Source organism: Rhagoletis pomonella, unplaced genomic scaffold (genome assembly GCF_013731165.1).
Source record: "Rhagoletis pomonella isolate Grant_MI unplaced genomic scaffold, Rhpom_1.0 Rhpom_scaffold_00005, whole genome shotgun sequence".
Lineage (NCBI taxonomy): Eukaryota > Metazoa > Arthropoda > Insecta > Diptera > Tephritidae > Rhagoletis > Rhagoletis pomonella.
This window is the reverse complement of record NW_023458559.1, coordinates 26418450-26440430: the sequence shown is the minus strand read 5'-3', so window position 1 is coordinate 26440430 and position 21981 is coordinate 26418450. Positions and strand designations below refer to the sequence as shown.

The following is a 21981-nucleotide window of genomic DNA, read 5'->3' as shown; positions in this document are numbered from 1 at the left end:
ACACACTTTCGTAGTAAATTTACGCACACCACAGCAGCTATATTACGCTCTAAAAAGTCCGAAATTTAAACAAACTATTCGTTGAATAATCGAGCATGTAATTTCGCGAATAATAAAGTAGGAAATCAGTAACCTACCTTTTAGGTAGGAAATCTACACATTTTTTTTTTACAGTGTAGCTGAGTGTGCAAAGAAGCTTGATACATATGGTGGCTGCCAGAGGGTCCGGGTTCAATTACCATCAGACGGGCATAAAAAATTCTTTTTTTCTTTTAAATTCTTTGTTTTTTTTTTCTTAATTACGAAAAAGCATCTGTGGACTTCACAACGACATCTTTTATAACGTGCATACTCAAATTTAAAACAAGTTGGGTTGGTGCTCTTTCATATGCGTATTTTTTTAAATTTAGTACGTTTTTTTTAATTCCAAAATTTTTTCCCTCAGTGCACATTTGTTATGAAATATAGCAGTTTTATTCAGTATATTTTTTTCTCAGTGAAGAAGTAAAGGTTTTGGTAGTGAAGATTTGGTAACTTTTGGTAACTTTTCTTGAGAGGTTTTGGTAGAAAAAAATTTTGGCGAGCGGCAACCATGATTTCAACTGCTAACGAATGTAAGCTGAATACATTCATTGTGTAATCATTTATGTATTTCTATTCGATTTCAAAGCATGAATAAGCAGGCAGTGTCATGATTGGGCTATAGCGCATAGTATAGGGGGAGAGCGGCAGGCATATGCACACACATATGTATGTGTGAGGTAGTTGGTACCCTGCGAAAAATGGGACTAATCCGGGATGACTCCGGGAGCAATCGCAAAGGAGCATGCGACTAAAACCACTTTTGATCTCTTTATATGGAATGAACTGATCGCTTTTGTTTGGGCATGTCCTATGAAGAGACTAATTGTTCACATTTATACCCGAAAGGGTATAAGAAGCGACTAGTCACTTTTAAAAAATAAAAATAAAAATTTGCGCCAGCTGAGATTCGAACCGGGGTGCTCAGTTTTGTTAGGCGAATACTCTCTGTGTGCCAACGCCGCACATGAAATTTCATTGACTAAGAGCGTACATATCATTAAATCGATAATAGTACCCGTTAGAGATGTGTTGGGGACTAATTGATCTCCAATTATACCCACAAGGGATGAGTCGAGACTAATTGACCTCCATTAGTACCCGTATGAGACTAGTTGGGACTAATTAATGCCCAATTGTACCCGATTGAGAGTAATCTCGGAATACTCTCTTTACAGATTAGTCGCACAATTTTTTGCAGGGTAATGTCAGTTCTGATGTGAATGATTGCAATTACTGCTAGCTACATACATTTGTGCATACATATACTCACTTATATACACCCTGCGGGAAATGTATCTAACTATAAATTAACTTGAAGTTGATTAGGAAGGAACTAAAGGTCACTATTATCCGTATATTTTCATTGAAGAAAGCTAACTATATTTCTATGGCGATGGCCGCGAAATAGTCAATTTACCTCTGCATTAGATGTAGTCAAGGCTGGTTATCTCTGCATTATATGTCAACTAACTTGTATATAACTACTTTTGGGCATAAAAAATTCATAAGGAAAACAATTTTTTTTTGTTTTTTTTTTACTTCTTTATTTATCTACATTATATTATTACATTTCATTTTTGTTTACATATTCTGCCGTCACACGTAACTTCAAAATGATAATATAAAATTTCGATCTTCCTTTTATTTGTCCTCAATTAGAAAAAGTATTTGCGAAGTGCAGAAAGAAAGTGTATTCAAAGTAAAATTTGTATGAGGATATTTAAATAGAAACTTGTTAAAAGGAAAAGATCTCCCGATTACGTCTGAATTACTCCTGAATTACTTTTCAACTAGTTTCAAGTTAGCTTTTTTTGCTAACTACAAGTTATATATTTTATAGAAATCCCGCACTACAAGTTGGTTAATTTTTATCAATTGATAATTTGTTTTCTGCAGGGCATACATATGTATACACTTATGTGTGTGTGAAGGCGTGTGCCTGAGTGATCTTATGCACACATAAATAAGCGGCTTACAAATATAAAATACAAAAGCACTCTGTATGCAATTATTTCGATATTTACCTAAAAATAAATAATAATATTTCATGTTGCCATACCCAGTGGCAGAAATGCTCATGTTCGCGCGTTGTATGTATGTATGTATGATTATAAGCCTATACAAATGCATACACGCTTTCCCTTGTAGACAAATGTACATACATACATGTAAGAAAGTGCTTTTGAGTACTCAGTATGTGTGCGTGTGTGTTATATCACACATCCTGACGAATTCTTGTCTCACGCATAGGATTCATGCACATCTTTCCTCCTCATTTTCTATTGCATACGTGAAGGCACAAGCAGCCAATGACAAGCATTTGTTGAAAGAAAAACTCACAGAAGCACACATCGTCGTTTAAAGTACAAAACCGAGTATCGTCATTCTGCAAAACCGCGTAACTGACATTGGCTGCCAAAAGTTGGATTTGCTCACACAAGCTCTTGGCTCAATCCTTATCCATTAAAAATATACTAGCCAGAAATGCGATTGCTTTATAAAAAAGAGAACCGTTTTGAAATATGAGTGTTTTTACGCTCTAGAAAATAATTTCTACAACTTCACATATGCGGTTTTGCATTTTGCTGATACGCGGTTTTGCATTTTGTTGATACGCGGTTTTGTACTTTAAACGACGAGATATGTTTGAGTGTGTCTCTCACACTAACTTATGTACAGTTACATACTTATATGCATACATGTGTATACCATTTTACTTGTCATTCACTATTTATTTATGCTCTTCGGAAGGTAAAAGAAAATTATAAGCGGATTTAATATACGCTTTTCAAATAACAATAAAGCATTTGTGCAACAAATACACATCTCTTACGAATGTGCACAAGTTTACATGCGTGTGAGAGCTTAGTTGATTTATTGGGCAAATATTTCTTTGAAGTAACACTAGCGTGAAAGCTTAAGCGCACATGATTTTCGCTTTTAAAATGTATTTACTGCTTCGAAATTAATTACATTTCTAAAGTTTTAAAGAAATTTGCAGAAATGTTACATTTTTATGAAATTTTAGTGGAAAAAAAATTTTAAACTAAATAGAAAGTAAATGAGGCGCTTTCTAGGCACGAGGCTTTTGTTTCTCCAGATTAAAAAAAAAATTTGCCCGAAAGAAATTATTTCGGATGTTATTCAAAGCGTATGAGAATAAAAGCTTATGCAGGAGAAAGCACCTGCGAGTCAAGGCTGATGGTACATACATAACTTTTGCAAGAAAAACCTTTCTGTAGAAGAAATTAATTCCTTTAACTCAGACTTGTCCACTCCATAAACATGTGCGTTGAGCTTCTAAGCTTTTTGCACAATTTTTATCGCCCTAGAGGGAGCTTTTACTCTGTGTAACTTAGGGATATATTTTGGTAGTGACTAATTTAGATTGACACAGGGCAATGATTGGCAAGAACTGCTTTGATTCATAAAAAAAAAAACATTTTGAAAATAAAAGCTTTTCATAATTACACATGAATTCTTATTTGAGCTCATGAAAATTAAATCTCGTGGATTCTATCGAAACCAAACTGGACAAAGAGTAACGGATGTTTGCTCCAAAATATATCAAAAAGCTTCGCTTCACATCCAAAACTAATACAAGCTTTAGTTTAAAATGATAAAGCTTTTGAAAATAAATTATTTCAATCCTTAATTCCACTTCCAGTTGTATACTCTTTAGCACCTTATTGGAGCAAAATAAGAAGTAAAGGCTTTTAATTTCTATCTCCTTTAATGAAAACTCTATAATTTATTACAGTATTTGGTGACTTAAACTCAAAAAAAAAGTCCTTGAAAATTTTTAATTTTTATTATTTACGTTTACAAAGCTTTCTATACATCTCGTATGCACACACACGGAATAAAAGCTCTATCTGCTCACCTCTGCTTTTAAGGAAAGCTGGGGCTATTTAAATAAAATGGCCCTTAGTTATAGACAAGTTAGAGGCAGGTTTTAACATTTAAAACTGTATATTAAGATAAACACTCTTTTAACACTGTCATAGTCAACTTAAAAGACCTTTTAACTTTAAATCGGCATTTTAAATTTAAAATGAGGTTGACGAGGTTTTAAAATCTTAAAAGCGTACTCTAAGTAGACGTTTTCCTGTCAAAATTTGCGGATTGGTTACTTTTTTCATTTTATATTAATGGCCCTGTTTTGTGTCAATCTAGCAAAAACCTGCCTCTAACATGTCTATAACTGACTAAAACTTAAAGCCTGCTCTAAACTTAAAGATTAATTTTAACTAGAAGAGGTTTAAACTTTCGACTTTAACTACGGGCCAATGTGTACAATAAAAATTTACGACATTTGAATTTAATTTGGTGAACACACAGTTTTAGGCTTCTTGCAAGCAGTACATTCGAAGCTTTGGAGAGTGAAAGCTTCAGTTAACTTCAAAAGCTAACACTGATTTCTTCAAATAAAGTTTGGAAAACCAAATTGAATGTTTTAATACAAGTTGAGGTGCTTGCGACATTATGCTTCCTCGGAGCGGTCGATTAGCTTTTTACACCGTTCTCAGCTGAAGAAAGAGCGATATTAGCAGGAATTTTTCTTGTTTTGTCCTGGTGCATAATACAACTCAAAGAATCTTCAATTGAAAATAATTTTTAAAAATCTCTTCAGAATCCTGGTAAATAAATTTTTCACTGTCCGAAAATTAATTACTCAACATCTACCGCCGTCTGCTTAAATTAATATAAATTAAAACCCAACTGCCAACATGAACTTCCAGTCGGCAATCAGCCAGCGAGCTGTCACCGCGCGCACTCTTCCTTTGAAGTGAAAGTCGGCTTAAGCGCGCCTTTTATTAATTTCGATTGTACTTTTTACCCGATAAATTATTTTCAGCTTTTCTTTCAGCATACATATTTTTATACATATCTATACATTAGGGTGTCTCACAAAAAAAGTTGCGATTTTTCCACCGGATATATAAAATTTATTATATTTATATGCCTGTAAAGATCATATTACTTTGATAACGTTGTTAAAATTTGTAAACGTTTTTATACACACCTATGAAGCATAACTCTATCTTCTGAAGTGAATTTTTGGAAAAACTATTTAAAAATAAAAATTTATTAATAAAAAAATAAACTCTATTTTTAGAGCTATTTTCAAATCGGTCCAGCTCACGTAAATCTTAACATTTGTCGAAAATATTTTGGCGGATGTCTTTAAATATAATACATATACAATTATAATTCCGAAGGAAAAACGGTACCGATGTTTTTTTTTATATTTATTGAGAGTAATGCACCCTAATATACATATTTCTTTTTTATGCAGCACATTTTTAATCTTTGCTCTTTTTTTTATTACTTTGCACTTTATTTCCATGTAATGTCGCCACGCTGCAGGGTGCTTCCTCCAGTCTTGTTGTGAAATTTGCCGATACTGAGAAGGAGCGACAGATACGACGTATGCAACAAATGGCGGGTCATATGAATTTACTTAATCCCTTTGTCTTTAATCAATTTGGACCATATGGAGCTTATGCGCAGGTAAGTAGGCAACATAAAAACAAACAAATGAACAGACAGCCAAGCAGGCAAGCCAATAAGCACTGTGTTGGTGATGGTTATGTTATAAAAACAACAACAACTACAAAAACGCGAGATATAAAAACAATAGCAGATAATGTAAAAGAGTTTCTTAAATAAATGAGCGATAAAAAGTATAAAAAACGATACGTCTATAAAAAATCTTTACAAAAAACAATACGCAGTAATTGATTTCGATTGTTTTTGTTGTTGTAGTTGTTGCTGCCATTGATGCTGGGTGCATTGTTTTCCACTTACTTTTATTGTTCATGTCATTTGCTTTCGATGCTACTCTGGCTGTTGTTGATTTTGTAAGTACTGTTGTTGTTGTTGTTGTTGTTGTTGTTGTTGTTGTTGTCCACATAAAATGCCAAAACAAAAGACAAGCTGAAGTTTTATTGCAAAATAAAAACAAAAACGTACAAAAAATTTTAAATGTAATCTGTGGAAGCGCAAATGAAAACAATGCTAAAAGCCGTGGAATAATGGACGCAAAAACAAGGAAAACAACATTAGCAGCAGCAATAGCAGCAGCAGCATCAGCTTCAGTAGAAATCAACGGCACGTAAAGTGCATTAAATAACGGCGACATTGGCGTTGATGGTGGTCGGCAGCATAGCGCAGCGATCCTGACACCCAAGTTTTTCCCCAACTTTATCACCACGCTCGCCATGTCGGTCTGTCTGTTGCACGCTCGCCTTTGGCCAGCGTTCGCCTCGTAAATTTCGCATTTTTATTGCTACTTTTGTAGCGAAACCAATTTAACTGCAACTACATTAAACTCTCAGCCCCCCCCCCCCCCCCCCCTTCGTCACTCTCAGCACCACACTTCCTTAACGTACTAACCGCTTCCGTGGCGCGTACTCGATCTACGCGCCTCTCACCTTCAACGCTGCATTCACCACCAATTGCTTGCCTTATTTATGCGCACAACTTCATCATTTGTATACTTTTGCATTTCCGTTTCTCATCATTTTGAGCTCATACCCTCGAATATGCATTCATCATTTTCTTCTGTATTTAATGTATCTGTGTGTCTTTGTTCTTTTTCTTTCTTCCTCTCTCGGTCTTTTTCTTCTCTCATCTCCACAACTATAGCAACAGCAAGCCGCTTTAATGGCCGCCGCTGCCACTGCACCCGGCTCTTATATGAATCCGATGGCCGCATTGGCAACGCAAATACCTCATGGCTTAAATGGCACCGGTCAGCCATCGCTGCCCTCACCGACCATGCCAAATTTCAATATGGGCGCTCAAACGCCAAATGGACAACCGGCTGCTGCAGCGGCCGCAGCAGCTGCCGCCGCCGCTGATGGCGTCTTTACGAATGGCATTCCGCAGACGGCATTCCCGGGACGTAAGTACCATAAAAAATAAGAAAAAAAACGATATAGCACAAACAGAGCTGTGTGTGTATGTGGAAATGAGTAAACTGTGTAAATATTTATTAAAGTCAACAAATTTTCAAAGCGATGGGTTAATATCTGCCTTAAATTACATTTTCTACTTTGCTAAGAAAAAATCAATCAAGCTCAGAGAGAGCTTTTACTGTCGGTGCGTCCATATAAAAAATGTAGAAAGCTTTAAAACGCTAGTCTTTGAGATAAATTTGGTTAGTGTGTGATTTTGATACAGTCTTTTTATTACCATGATTCAGAAGACTCTCCACGAGTGTGCCACTGAAATATGTTTTTTTATATTCAGCGTTTATCAAATTTTAAAAACTTTTTTCAGATTTTGACCAATTTAAAAAATTTGTCACACTTCAAAAACTTTTGTGTTAAAGCAATGGCGCCCGTATTAGATTTAGAGAGAGCTTTCAAAAGCTTATTCTGTGGCATTTGTTAAGGTTGTGACTGTTTTGTCAAGAGCTTTTTATCTGTGATTTCAATTTCAGAATTGGATTTAATGTATTTTTATTTACTAATATGTATATGTATTCCTTACACACACAGCATCTCTATTTCTCTTCCTAACAACTCATATCATAATTTTCTATAGACATATTTTCTATATTCACCACAGATCCACTTCATTTAACGATTCCACCACAAGGTCTGCCAAATGGTGATGCTGCCGCCTTACAGCATGCCTTCACTGGAATGCCACCATTTCCAGGAGTTGGTAAGTTCAACTTAGCAATAACAATAAAACAGCTCAAACCGTTAACTATGAAACTTTTAAGTTGTTATAGAACGCCTAAGCAGTTAAGAGTAAAACAAAAGCGATTATCTTATCCTTAGTTAAGACGCATTTATTAATTTTTTTATAATTTTTATAGAATAAAAAAATAGCTTAAAAATCTAAAGTGAAATTATTAGGGAATATCTATAATTTTAGGTTTATTTGTAAAGCAATCTTCTTCTGATTTGCCCATTCCAAATGTCATAGTTAATTTAAGTTTTCGTCCATCACTCCATTATCAATTATACTGCAACTCTTTTAGCTGTTATCTTTTTTTGTTGTATTTTGTTTTATTTTTCTTTTTTTTTCCAATGCGTCACGTATCGCTGTTATTATTTTTGTCTTTGCTTACAGTTTTTATGATTTTATTTCATATTTTAAAAAATGTGAGTTTACTTTCTTGTTTTCATTTATTAATTACTTACATATATAATTGTGACAATCACACTCATTTCTCGATCTCTATTTCATTGTTATTTAATTGTTGTGTCATGCCATAAACAATTCCTGAACATATACTTATTGTTAGCTCAAAGCAATATTTATTAAAATGATATTGTTGTTATAAGTATATTTATGCGTTTTTCTTTCAATGTTGATTATTATGTTTGACGGGTTAATTTTTTTCCAATACAAGAAAGTGAAAAAATTCAATGCGAAAAGTGTAAAGAAAGAGGATAAGAAAAATAAAACAACAAAATTAGTTACTTGTGAAGAATTTATTCACCTACTTTTCTTGTTAAAAAAAAAAATATAAGTCCAACAAAATTACACATTTTCCAGTAGAATATAAACACATTTATTTTTACTATTCTGTAGCGAACATTTTTAAAGTAAACAGTTAGCTAAGAGACGCCGTTGCAGGCATAATAAGCTCGTAGTAGCAAAGAGTAAAGTATTTTTATTCAAAATTTTTAAAATTTGCGAAATTTTAACGATTTTCGAAACTTTTCCATTTATACGGATTTTTGATGTTATCTTAAAGCAGTTAAAACATCTATTTTTGAACTTTAAGAAAATATTTTAGAAACGTTTTTATATTTTTTTATTGATATCCCGATCATTTAATAGTCCTTTTTTATTTAAAAAAAAATCGCATAAACCTCTCTCGGTATAAAAAAACATTGCTATTACATTAAATTTTTTCACTCCACGAAAGAAATATTTGACGTGTTCATTATTGCCAATTACCAACTATATGTTATTTATAATTGTTTATTATTGTTAAATTTGTGTTCCAACTAATGAAAAGAACCATTCAGTATTGCTGTGAAATGTTTAATGGTTTAACAATTTTTTTGAGACTAAGGGAAAAATAACAGCGACAAAGTTAAGTGGATACGAATTTGTGCTTTCACATTTCCAAAATCAAGCATGCACTCTTGACTTAGATTTTGTGCTTAATTGAAGCTTTCTTACGACTTTTGTTTCACGGCAAAAATCAAGACTTCGCTCTTATAGTCTAAGATCCGACAATGGCACGACCTTCACCCACCTGTTTAGTGGATGAAATCTATTTTGTAAGGAATTTAACGTGTTAATTATGTATTTTTCGCATAACTTTGGACCACGTGAACCGATTTCTATAATTCATTTTTTAAAGGGAAGGTGTTACCTCACAGGTGATCCCATACTAATTTATTTTAATTCCGGTCATTGGATCATGAAGAAATTAACGATAATCTTAAATTTGTATGTTTGAATTGAAGTCGGTTTTGTTTTTTGCTTAAAAATTACTTGTTTAATTTTATACTCATTTGTCTAATGAACAAGTTATATACCAATCGCAAGTATTAAGCCTATAGAATGTGAAAATCTTGTGTTGTCTATTTTTTTCCTGGCCTACCTATCGGGTTGGCAGGTATGAACAGTTAGGTAATACTAGTAATTTTCACTTATCTGTTTAACACAATCTATAGGATTTATGCTTTCGATTGCTATATATGTAATTTGCTCATTAAACAAATGAGTGCAAAATTAAAAAATAATAATAGTTTTTGAATATTTAATTCAAAATATCTTTGCCAGGATTTTTTCAGCCAACCACTCGCGAAATATTTCCTAACACGTTAAATTTCATACAAAGTAGATTTCATCCATTAAACAACTGCGTGAAGGTCGTGGTGCCCTTGTCGGATCTCCTACTATTAGTCGTGAACACACAATATGCAACAATAAGCGAAAATTATTGAAAGCTCCTGTATATAATTTATTTTTTCCTAAATCAGACTATCAATAAATAGGCATAAGGAATGAGTGTGAATAATTGATATTTTGCGCTTAGATGAAGCACTGTAAAATCAAGCTTTTACTCTTAAACTTCGCACAGACAAACTTCAGAATAGCACTCTTCCTACGTAGCAAAATACTTCACAGCAGCTTACGGTTATGGCGAAAAATTTTAATTAAATAGATACCTACGGTTATGGCTCTGGCATTATAGTGTGGCATAAATAATCGTTTACAGAACTGCGCGTACGTTATGGATATGGTGTGGCACCACTAATTCAGCCTTTAGGCATGTCTTTCAATCTTTTTAAAGCTTTCTGTTCATATTAACGTGACAGAAATAGGGTGCAAGCTCACTTGCTTTATTCAGTAATCTGCTTTCTTTTTCACTACAGAGGAATTTCACTTACTACAGTAAACTTTTTGAACTTCTGCAAAAAAAATCGTTTCTTTGGGTAAATTTTTTTAGAACTATCTGAAAAAAAAACAAAAAATGAAGGGAAGCAACAAACCTCAAATTATGTTATGTAATAGGTATGGGCATAGAGAGATATTTTACCTTTGCATGCCCATACCGAATATATGTATAAAAAGTTCAAAAAAGTGATGCGTGGGCAAGCCGCTGAACATTACTGAAGTATGGAGATGAAGTCTCTAAAGCTTGTTTTAGGCAAATTGTGCGTGACTAAAGTAAAAAGATTTTGGATAGAGCTTTAATGGCTCCCTAGAAAACTTTAATTTTGCATGAAAGCTTAAAAAAGGGTCTGCCTTGTACGTTGATTTGGTCAACCCAACCCAGTCCCTGGCCCTTTCTTCAAAATCTAGGCTACGAAATTACTGCTGTAAGCGACCTTCTGAAGTTTGCAATTTCCGTATACGACTGAGGAAAGCTTTAAACTCTCCCATAGTATATTAAAGTGTGACTGGAGCAATCTGTCGCTGCTATTTTTTCAACTCACCTATTAACATAACATACTTCTCAAACACTACTAACTATTTAATATTAAACAATAAAAAAAAAATTTACTACAAAAATTATAATTTTTTTATGTTCCTGAGTATCTAAATATGTACATCAATATTTGTTAATATTTATATATTTGCAAAGACGTATATAAATATTGTTCAATATAATAAACTTTGATTTTATATTGTGTGATTTTAATGTGTTTCTCTACTCTTTCCATTTTTCTGTTTCATTTGTTTGTTTTTTTTTTTTCTTTTGGCCTTAAAATTACATATTTACGTATACATAAATTATAAACGTTGTGTTGTCTCATAAATGTTTCGATTAATATTATATATATTTATATATGTGTACAAAACTGAAAAAAAAAACAAAAAAACAAAAAACAACTACCAAAACCAACAACAACAATTATTTATATAATGCAGCCTTTCCCGCCGTTTATGGACAATTTCCACAAGCTTTACCACCACCTCTAGCGGCGGTTGCACCCACTCAACGCGAAGGTAAGCAATTTTTAAATGTAATTGTGTTTTTATCGATGTTTTTGTTTCCGTTTTAATTTGTGTTTAGTGTACATATTCTTTCATAACTTATTTCTTGATTTATTTTTTTTAGTAACTATTAGTAGAAATATTTTTTGTTTGATATACTGAATAATGTATTGGTTTAAATAATTAAAGCATAAACAAATAAACAAAGATAAGGCATAGTTCGTATGTAGTACTTGTACATATGTGGTTTCTGTAATTGTTTTTGTTTGATTCATTTATTCCTTAATTTACTTATTTAATTTTCAACATGATTAATTCCAACAGTTTCATTATAATTATAAATCTGATTGCTATTTGTAATTTGTGAGCTTTGCCGTTGAGGATTAATGATTTTAATATAATAATGTAAATATAATAATGTATGTATATCTATTGAACATTACTTGTGAAGAAAACATAACAACAAACATTTTATACGCATATTATATACTTCAAACATACATATTTTTTTATGTTTTTGGGCCAAGATAAGTGAGCTAATAGTTACCTATAAAGAAAAATTTAAACTTGTCGAGAGATTTGGAAACTCATATTTATGGTCCGATTTTATATATATTTAGAAAGCTTGCAGCAAAGAAAATAGCAAGAAAATAGCAAGTTAATAAGATTTAAATGGTTTTTCGGACCTTTAAGTTCACAAAAATCCCGAAATGTTCTGAAGTTTCCCGAACGAAGCTGCGAAATTTCTGAAAAAATCACGAAAAGGTTCCAAAGGTTCCGAAATTCCCTCGAAAAATACCGAAAAGTCCTAAAAAATACCGAAAATCCGTCAATTAAGAGAAATCTCCCTGTGAAATTCGAGAAGATACCGAAAATGTATGAAAACCCCCGAAAAAGTTTCCAAAAAACAAGAAGTGGTCGATCATTCTCGAAAAATCAAAGCGCAGATTCCCAAATAAATCCCGAGTATTCCCGGGAAAATCCCGAGTGAAACTCAAAAAGTCCCGAAAAAACTCTAAACGAGGAGAAAGCAATCATGGGACCTCGAAATTGCTTAGCCCACTATGTAGCGAGTTTTGCTACCATAAATATTGAATAATTCAGTGAGAGGGGGACCAACATTTTTGTATGTATTACTTTAGAGACTTTTGTTATATAACACTTGAGAAGTGCATACGCAAAAATTTGATAAAGGAAATTTTTTCACATGCAGCAAATGCATAGCATGCATTTAGGCGTTTGGTGTTAGTAGTCTTATTGCAACTAAAAACTACTTAGCTAGCTGAAAGAATATGCTATATAATACGTTCAATAATAAACCCTTTTGAGAGTTTCTCAGCACTGGTAAAATTCCGGGGCCTCTTTATTTTTCAGGCGGCATCTTATATCTTCTAGCGATCCTAATCTAACCTAACTAAAATTTTTCGGCCAGATACGTGCACCTTATTTTTGCAGAAGCCTTGTCCTTGAAGGCCAAGCCAAATTTATGAAAAATTTCTTGAAACTCTACCTGTAGAATTATCAGAAGAAGCTAAATATATACACCCAAATTCATGAGAGATAAAGAGTTTGCGAATAAGGCCAACAGAATATTACTCGAATTTAAAGCGAAATAGAGATCTCAAGATCATTTTAATGCAATGAGTTTTAAGTACATTGCTCAGTGTGTTTATATAATAGTATCGGAAATAAGTTATCCGTTTTCGGCAATATGCAAATTTACAATACAACAAGTTAAATAAAAGCTTATAAAAATAAAAATAAATTGTATCAACTAACTGCCTCTTTTTGTAGTTGTATATATTAGCTGTATTTTTTTATAAGCGAGCGACATAAGAACGCTCAACTCGGGTAAAATTTCCTTTTAGCTACTAAAGCAACCCTGCTGGTAGCTGACAAAAAACATGTGATTAGTTTAACGGGATTTAGACACAAAAAACAATATAAATTAGTAATTATGCGAGGTATTTGCGTAATATATATACTTAGTTGGAATATAAATCATGTGTATACGGAAACAAAAATTTCCCTCCACTTATTTAAAATATAAATCATGTGTATACGAAAACAAAAATTTCCCTCCACTTTCCCATTAACAATTCACAATAGAGCAGTTTTTTCACTTAACAACACTACTCTTCAGGTCGCGTATTTTTTAACCGACCTGGCTGAACTCGGATAAATAGCCGAGTTTGTGTTTTTGCTTTGCGTGTATTTCGTCATTTAAGCGAGTGTTCTTTTGTAGCTCGGTTGCAAAAGAATGGACCTATTATTAAATATCTAGTCAAGTATAACTTATTTCTTAAAAAGTTTACAGATCTAGCGTTGTACATGCAAATACATATACATACATACGAATACAATAATGTACATACATACCTCTGCCCTTTGTTATTTCCAGTCATTGCCTAGCAAAGGAGCATGCATCCCATCTGTCATATTAAGCTTTCATTTATAACTAATAGTCATACTGCATACGTATGTATATATTCACTTGCATACAATCACACAATTGTACATACATATATGTAAAAATGGTCATACTCGTAACAAATTTCTGCTATTTCCTTAAATACACAAGCAGCTGTAAATAGTTTAGATGTTTTATGTACTTTTTTGTTGCTTTCTTGTTACCTTTTCAAAAAAGCATGTGTTGAAAATACAGTTCCTTCTCTTACTAGATGTATCTACTACATTCGAACATAAATATGCTGCTGTATTTTTAAGCATCTCACTTAATTCCCCATTGTAGTATTGAGCAGTTGACAATAACCAGCAGATATGCTCAAATGCATACAAATATGAAATATTGAATTTGTAAAGGAATAGATGGTAACTGAGTAGCTTAAAATATAGTAATGTCCTTTGGAAAATGTTAAAAGCATTTTGAGAACCTACTCACAAAATTTATTGTAAATATTTTATGGCATTTTATTGTAGCATATGTATGTACATACATATGTAGTTTTTCTGTTCTGTTTTTTTTTCTTTTTTTTTGCATGATTTGCTATTAGCTGAAGGTTGTACATAGTCTGAAGTTAGTTTTTGTTTCCACGCTTACATTACACTAAGCATACCCTTAATAGTTGCTGAATTATATATATGTTTGCATCACCACATACATATTTAACTATATGAATACTTAATACTGTAGAAATTAGCAGAATCTAAATTAGGAAAAGTTTTTCTAGTTGGCTGGCAATGGCGAACCTACGAATCCATTTCTGCCGTGAAAAAGATTGTCATAAAATCCATTTGCCGTTTGGAGACGGCGTAAAACTGCAGTTGCCTCTATGTGTGTTATAACATCAGGACGCACATTACAAATTCGAGGAGAAGCTCGAACAAACTCTTAGCAAAAGTTTAAGCGCCAAAAATATTATTATTATATTAAAGATTAAGGGCGGATTTCATAATAAAATTAAAGAATGTTTTAAAATTTAAAGGATCCTTAATTTTGCTGATCGATTTCATAAAGCCACTTTAAAGATAAAGATGCCCATAAAGGCACATTAGTTAAATACCCAAAATGGCAATTTAAATGAAACAAAGGTCCCTTTTGTAAGAAAAAAAAATTATGTCATTTTCGTAGTATATTAACCATGATACAAAAAAAGAAGGTAGTTTCACTTTTAAATTTTTTGACATAAACTGTGCTTTCTGACGTTTCTACTTTTCGTAAATTGTTGAGGTAGCACTGCCACCTAATCAAATAATTATTTTGGAAATTTTAATATTTTTTAAGGAATTTTTATTTCATTAAAAAGTAAGTTGTAACGCACGAGGTAAATATACTTACATGATTGTTCGTATTAAAAGAGTTTGATTTAAGTTGCTATAAATGTAAGGCACACCAGCAATTTAGCATTATTTTTAACATGATACATTATATGCAGTTAGTCCTTTAAGAAAGTAAGTAGGATGTTGCTTTATTTCGGATTCTAGGGAAGCATAAACTTCTTTGTGATAACGCATGATGTATAGCTCCTTGCATCTGCATGCATACATTAGTTTTATTATGCGTCTACATTTATACATTTGTATATTTACACTAGCAGACCCGGCGAACTTCGTTCCGCCCAAAGTAAATTTTTTGTATTAAAACATTTTGGTTTAACATTTTCACCAACAGTTCACGTTCATGATTTTCAGTGACGCATTTATTTTCTAATATTACGGTTACCGTCTTAAATAACCTAGCAAAACTGTACATGTGTACAAAGAAACGCAATATTTTCAGTGCGCTTGAAAAGCGCCACGCCCCCTTTTCAAATAGCGCCAAATTTTCTTTAAGAGTATGGGATTGATTTCATATGTCTCCATACCATTTTCGAGTAATCTACTATGGGAGGTGCCACGCCGCTTTTTCCAATAGCCCCAATTTTTCTTCATGACCACGCGACTGATTTTATATATCTTGTACATACCAAGTTCCAGTACTCTTCCATAAACACATCCAGAGATATGCAGCCTACACCTAGCGGTATGAAATATACTTTACATCCGATTCTCATACCTACCATATATACACAAAAAATTTCATAAAGATCGGTCGAGCCGTTTAGAAGGAGTTCGACCATGATTCAATAATGAAAGGTTTTGTAAGAAAAACTTTCTCTCGTTCTAATTTTATCAATGACACTCCCACCCTACTCCCAAAAACAAAAACAGTGATATTTCTTTTCCAAATTCCTTTGCAGGTTTTAAGAATATTTTTTAATTTTTAGTAGTGAATATTAAAATTTTTAAATTTGAAGAAATGTTTGTTCTTCATTCGCTGGCGACAACAAGACAAAATGGTTGGACTACAGAAATTCAATGTAGGCTAAAGAGACAAAATTCCCTTAAATGCCGAAATGTATTTGTCGATATTCGTGGAGACCTATTGATTCTGCCAAGGCTCTGTAAAGTAAAGCGCGCAATGGTTCTTGTAAATGAGTCAACGAAGATATTTAGGTATCCTGCAGTGGAATTCTGACAATCGCTACGCTAAATTTCCATCGCTAAAATTCTCTAAATTAAAATCCGTGGGGCCTAAAAGTACGCAATATGGAAAAGTAACAGAAGGAAAGTGTAATCACGCAAATCTGGCAGTATGAGGGGCATGTAACTAATCGTTGCATGTTGTTAAGCATGCCTGCTATTCTTTTGGAGACCTTTAGCGATCAAAATTAGCGATAGCGAATGCTGGAATCCGGCTGCTGGTGTCTCCGAATGAGACTTTGACGCAATATAATATTAGCAAACCGCTTCCATGGGGCCAATCGTAAAACACGACAGGTTTAGTCAATGGCGCGATATAATTGCGCACTTACGGCACTTCTCATTTGACGATGTAGATCACGTTCCCTGCCAAGGCGTATTTAACAAGGTGGTGTTAGCCGTATACTTATATAAGTAAATAAGTAAATTTACACTAACGAATTATATGCAGATATCCATACTGTCATTAGTATGAGTTACAACAAACACATCATTTTGACGTAATGCCCCCGCCGCGGAAAACTCAGCTGTCGCCCCAACATCGCCATGTTAAATACACCTTGGTGTAAGCCAACGTTTAATATTCTGACGCCGGCATAATCTCCCCAGAACACTAAAAGTGCAATATCAAAGAACTCGAATTATCATATTCGAAGCAATCGAGCCATAAACGCGAAAGAAACGTAAGCTCCAAATGTTTTTATTTGGCGTTTTTTAATCAAAATTCCACAAACAAATAGCTTATTCATATCTATCTAATGTAAATGGTACCGCAAAGAATTTACAAGGCAGACAAACAATAAAAAAATAGCTCTACGGGGACCATCCATTCTTGAGTTATGCGCCGTCTGACGTACGCAACTTACAAATTAAAATGGATTGGTGAAACCAAAAATTCGAAAATCAAACTTAAATGAATCTGGTGAAACTGGCTGTTAGTTTGTTTCTAAAAATCTTGATGTTCAAATTTACACGGGAACTGCGGGATTTTGAATGAATCAATAAACAAGACATACATATTTGTTGGTACAGGAATATATTTTTAAGATAACAATTTTATACCCCATCAGACTCGCTGTCATCTGAAGTATCCAAGCTCATATCTATATTTTCTGATGGCAATTCCGCATCCGCATTTACAACAGTTGATAATAATTTAATGGCATCTGACGACAGTTTATGATTTTTTTTTTGGTGGGTTTAAACGTAAACTTGAAATGACAGGGGCCGAGGACACAAGCAGCCGATATTTTTTAATATCCTTATTCCTTGACTCTTGGGTTTCTTCGGAAAGTTACCCAATTGGCAGGGGTGCCCATTCAATAATGAGAGGCTTTGCTATTTTCGTTTAAATAAACCTTTTGTTATTATTCAATTGCCATTGTATTATGAAAGCACTTCTTGTTTAAAGTACATTTAAATGAAACTTTAACCAAAAGGAAACTTTTGCAAAAGGAACTTTAAGTGTTTCATTATGAAATTGGCCCTAATTCTCATAAGTTCAGAATCAAATCAATTGCAATAAAAATAAATAAATTTAATGAAAGGTTAGTCGGTAAGACTTAGGCCGTGTAGCGGTGCTACTCCGGGAGAGCTTTAAGCCTATGCTGTAACAGAGCAATTCTGTCTAAGATATTTAAAAGTGTTTCGTAATACAAATGAAAGACAGTTGACAAGATAGTTCGAAAGCCTTTTGTTATTCTAGCACAAAAGTCTTAGAAAAATAGCTCTCTCATTCACCACTGGTGGCGAAAATCTGTTTTGGGAGAAAGCACTTATATATTAATTTAGCTCACGTCAATCCAATAGTCGCAATGGCCGCGTGAAAAAAGCACAGGCGTGCCTTTCGAGAGATCCGAGTTGGAGCCTCTGTCAGCGGAATTTTTTATCTGTTTTTTTAATTAGCATTTTTTTTTGCTTGGCACTTGACGCGCCCATTTAGGAAAGGCAGTTAACTGACTTAAACTCAAAAAAATATTCTCTGTCTTATATGCTGCGAACAGGAACTGCAACTTTTGTTTGTTCCATGCCATGGTGGAATTATACCAGGTGAAGTAATTAGAGCGAGAAAAAACATTTTGTCACTGCCTTATTTGAAAAATTGCCTTTAAAATTTGACTATAAGGCAGCCGAATGTCAGACAATAAAGCGAGAAAGCTGTTTTATTACTTCACCTGTTTATTGCGTCATGGTTCCATGCAAACATTTTAAGGTATTCAAGCAATGTTTTCAACATATGTATTAAAAGGCATGTAGAAAACATTCGTTCAAAAGCGCTATATCCAATTTGCCGAGCAGTTATTAAAATCGACGCTTTCCCTATATTTTGTTAGACTTTTCATAAGTAAAAATATTTTATGAATTAATTTTTTAATGTGAATAATATCACATTTTTTATTTAGTTGTATTTTTGTAATAAACAAAGTTCTTTTTCCTTCTGTTAGTAAACTATTTTTGTTACAAATAGTATGAAAAAGCAATGGGAAATAAGGCAAAATTTGTTTTATTTCCAATCTTTGTTGGAAATAAAGCAAAACTCAGATTTCCCATTTAAAAGTGAAATAAAGCAAATTTCGCAATATTTCCGTTTGTTTTATTTCACCCCCCGCTCTTGTCTACATAGATCAAAGAATCATTTTCTATGGCAGTTCTAGTTCAGGGACGACCAGGTAGACGTTTTCGTTTGTACGCATTTGAGACATTCTTTTTCATATTGGACACCAAATTTGGTGTCACACTTTCGAATGGCTTAAAATTTTTTTATGGTTTCTATACATGAAATAAGCTAACACGTATTCAACAATTTTTTTGTAATTTATTTTCGAAAACTTATGATGAGATATATTTAGTAAGGTGTTTAATATCGGGTTTTTGGAAAAAGTGAAACTTTATTGCGGATTCCGATAGAATACCTATCCAGAAATAATATTTGTATGGCAAGATTTTTCTGTAAGGTGACAAACCCCTAGAAATGGGCGTGGCAATTGCAGGACTAAAGATAGAAAAACGCAGATTTTATTGCGGATTGTTCCACAAGTTTTTCAATTCAAGAATATTATAGAAACGGGGATGGCTATGTTAAGACCAAAGGTCATAAATTTAGACTTTATTTTATATAGGTTTGTCACCTTACAGAAAAATCTTGTCATACTAGTATTATATTTATAGGTATTCTATCGGAATCCGCAATGAAATTTAACTTTTTGCAAAAACCAATGTTAAACACCTCACTTAAATTTTTGATTCTCACAAAATAAACTATCTCGTCATAAAGAAAATTTTATAAAATAGTTCCTTAGAAAACCCCCATTTTTTTGAACCACGTTTTTTATAGAGAATCAAACAAGGATTACGATGGCATAATTTTAAATCCCTAATTTACTGGTCTTCACTATACAAATCAACTTCAAAAAGTTCAGCTGTTAATATTGACCTTTTTATATATACATATGTTAAGCCCGTTTCTTTAGCTTTAAAACGACGTTAAGATGAAGTCTCTACGACGAGCAGAACCCGAGATATAACGATTTGAAAAAGTACATGATTAGCCAGAATCACGAAAAAATGCAAACTTTGACAGATCATATCTCCGAAGAAAAAAAAATTAAAAAAATTCCTCGAACACGTGTTTGCTTATTTCATGTATAGAACCCATAAAAAAAATTTTGAAGCGAATCGGAGCCATGACATAATTTTTTTTACAAAATCCGTCCGACTTAAAAAAGAATGGCTCATTTACTTTTTATTAAATATTTAGAAAGCTCAAACCGCACTGATCGCTGTCTATGTTGTGGGCGCCACAATAATAAATAATATATGGAATATATTATATTCACAATTTTGTCTCTTACAGTGCCACCTTTTGTGTGCAAATCAACCATGAAAAATCTTCCAGGCAGAACTCTCCGTTTGCAGAGCGAAATTCATGCACTTAAACTTTAGTACAATTAAAATATTGAAAAAAGTTTTAAGTTTAAAGATCTCTCTTTTTCTATAAGAAATAAATCCAAGTAATTTTTGCACCAGGAAGTAGTTAAAAGCTTAGCAGTTTTATCAACTTTTTTGTAGCTGTCCATCCTCGTTTACGACTTTTAATATTAAATATTTCCGGATTTGTAGGAAAAGCCTTACTTAAATCAAGTATTTAGACTCTTTTTTAAACATTTTTATTTGATTTAGTTAATGAAGCTCTGTTAAAAGTATGCCAATCATTATGAAGCAGAGTTTGTACCCATTTTCAATATAATCAAATAATTAAAGCACATCTACCTTAGTTTATGAATCTTAATTTATCTATACAATGGAGCTTTCACAAAAATTTTCTACGATAACTTTACTGCCAAGCGATATTCAAATGAAAGCATGTTTTAAGCTTTTTGGAAAGTGCAATTTTTTAACCATTTGTATGTGTAAGCTTTTGCAAGAGAGCTTTCATTACTCAGAAAGTAAATCTTTTACCAAAGTGAGCTTACAGTAGTTAACCACTTTAAATTTTGCTTTTTAAGAAACTTTTGTAATTCTAAAACATTTGTTTGTTCAAGAGCACACTTAGAAAACAAACTTTACTGACTACTCACAGCTTAGTTTTTATGCTTTGATAGAATAATACCTTCTATAATATAATTTTATTACTTAAGTTTCGAGTATTTCTATGTACAAACTTATCTCTTATCTTATTTAATTTTGTACTACATATATTTTTCTCTAAGCAAATCGTATTTTCATATTTTCGGTATATGTACGTACTTTTAACAGGTACATATTACAGTTATTCGATTTTTAAGAATTTTAGTTAAATTCAATTTTACGTTCCTTACGTCCGTTCCGTTTAGTTTTCCTTTGAAGTCGCAGCATCACAAATCACAAATTCATAGATTTTTCACTTTTGATTTTCTCATCGTTTATTTCCTTCTTTCTTTTCTTTTCTTGAAATGTCTTCTTTAAGATTTTCTGATGTTCCCAGGATGTTCGATTTCCGGACCGGAGGGTTGTAATCTATTCATATATCATTTGCCGCAAGAGTTCGGCGATGCGGAGTTGATGCAGATGTTCCTGCCATTTGGTAATGTGATCAGTTCAAAGGTCTTCATTGATCGTGCTACAAATCAGAGTAAATGTTTTGGTAAGTAACGCAAGTACACTCTGTATCCACACACACACACACTAATAACTTTATTGCGTATTATTTATGTATTCAATCTCCTTATGAGTACCAATATTTCAAATTTGAACTTGTTTACAGGTTTTGTTTCATTCGATAATCCTGCCAGCGCTCAAGCCGCCATTCAGGCAATGAATGGCTTCCAGATTGGCATGAAAAGACTGAAAGTTCAACTAAAGCGGCCAAAGGATGCCAGCCGACCCTATTAACAATCGGAGTTCCTTAAAGCGTTACACAACATTAACAATTACAAGCGATTACTTCTTGCGAAAATAATGATGAAACAGTAATTCCAAAAGCAACAACAAAAAAGATATATATACAAC

General features: G+C 33.0%; 1 protein-coding gene across 1 annotated transcript; it reads left to right on the top strand.

Moving 5' to 3' along the window:
- Nucleotides 1-5433: 5433 nt before the first annotated feature.
- On the top strand, nucleotides 5434-21864 carry LOC118740046 (CUGBP Elav-like family member 4; the record flags this gene model as incomplete). Its single annotated transcript, XM_036471543.1, has 6 exons — nucleotides 5434-5598; nucleotides 6736-6994; nucleotides 7663-7761; nucleotides 11446-11523; nucleotides 21440-21616; nucleotides 21737-21864. Coding segments are annotated over 6 exons (906 nt in total), but the record flags the coding sequence as incomplete, so codon positions are not given.
- Nucleotides 21865-21981: the final 117 nt, after the last annotated feature.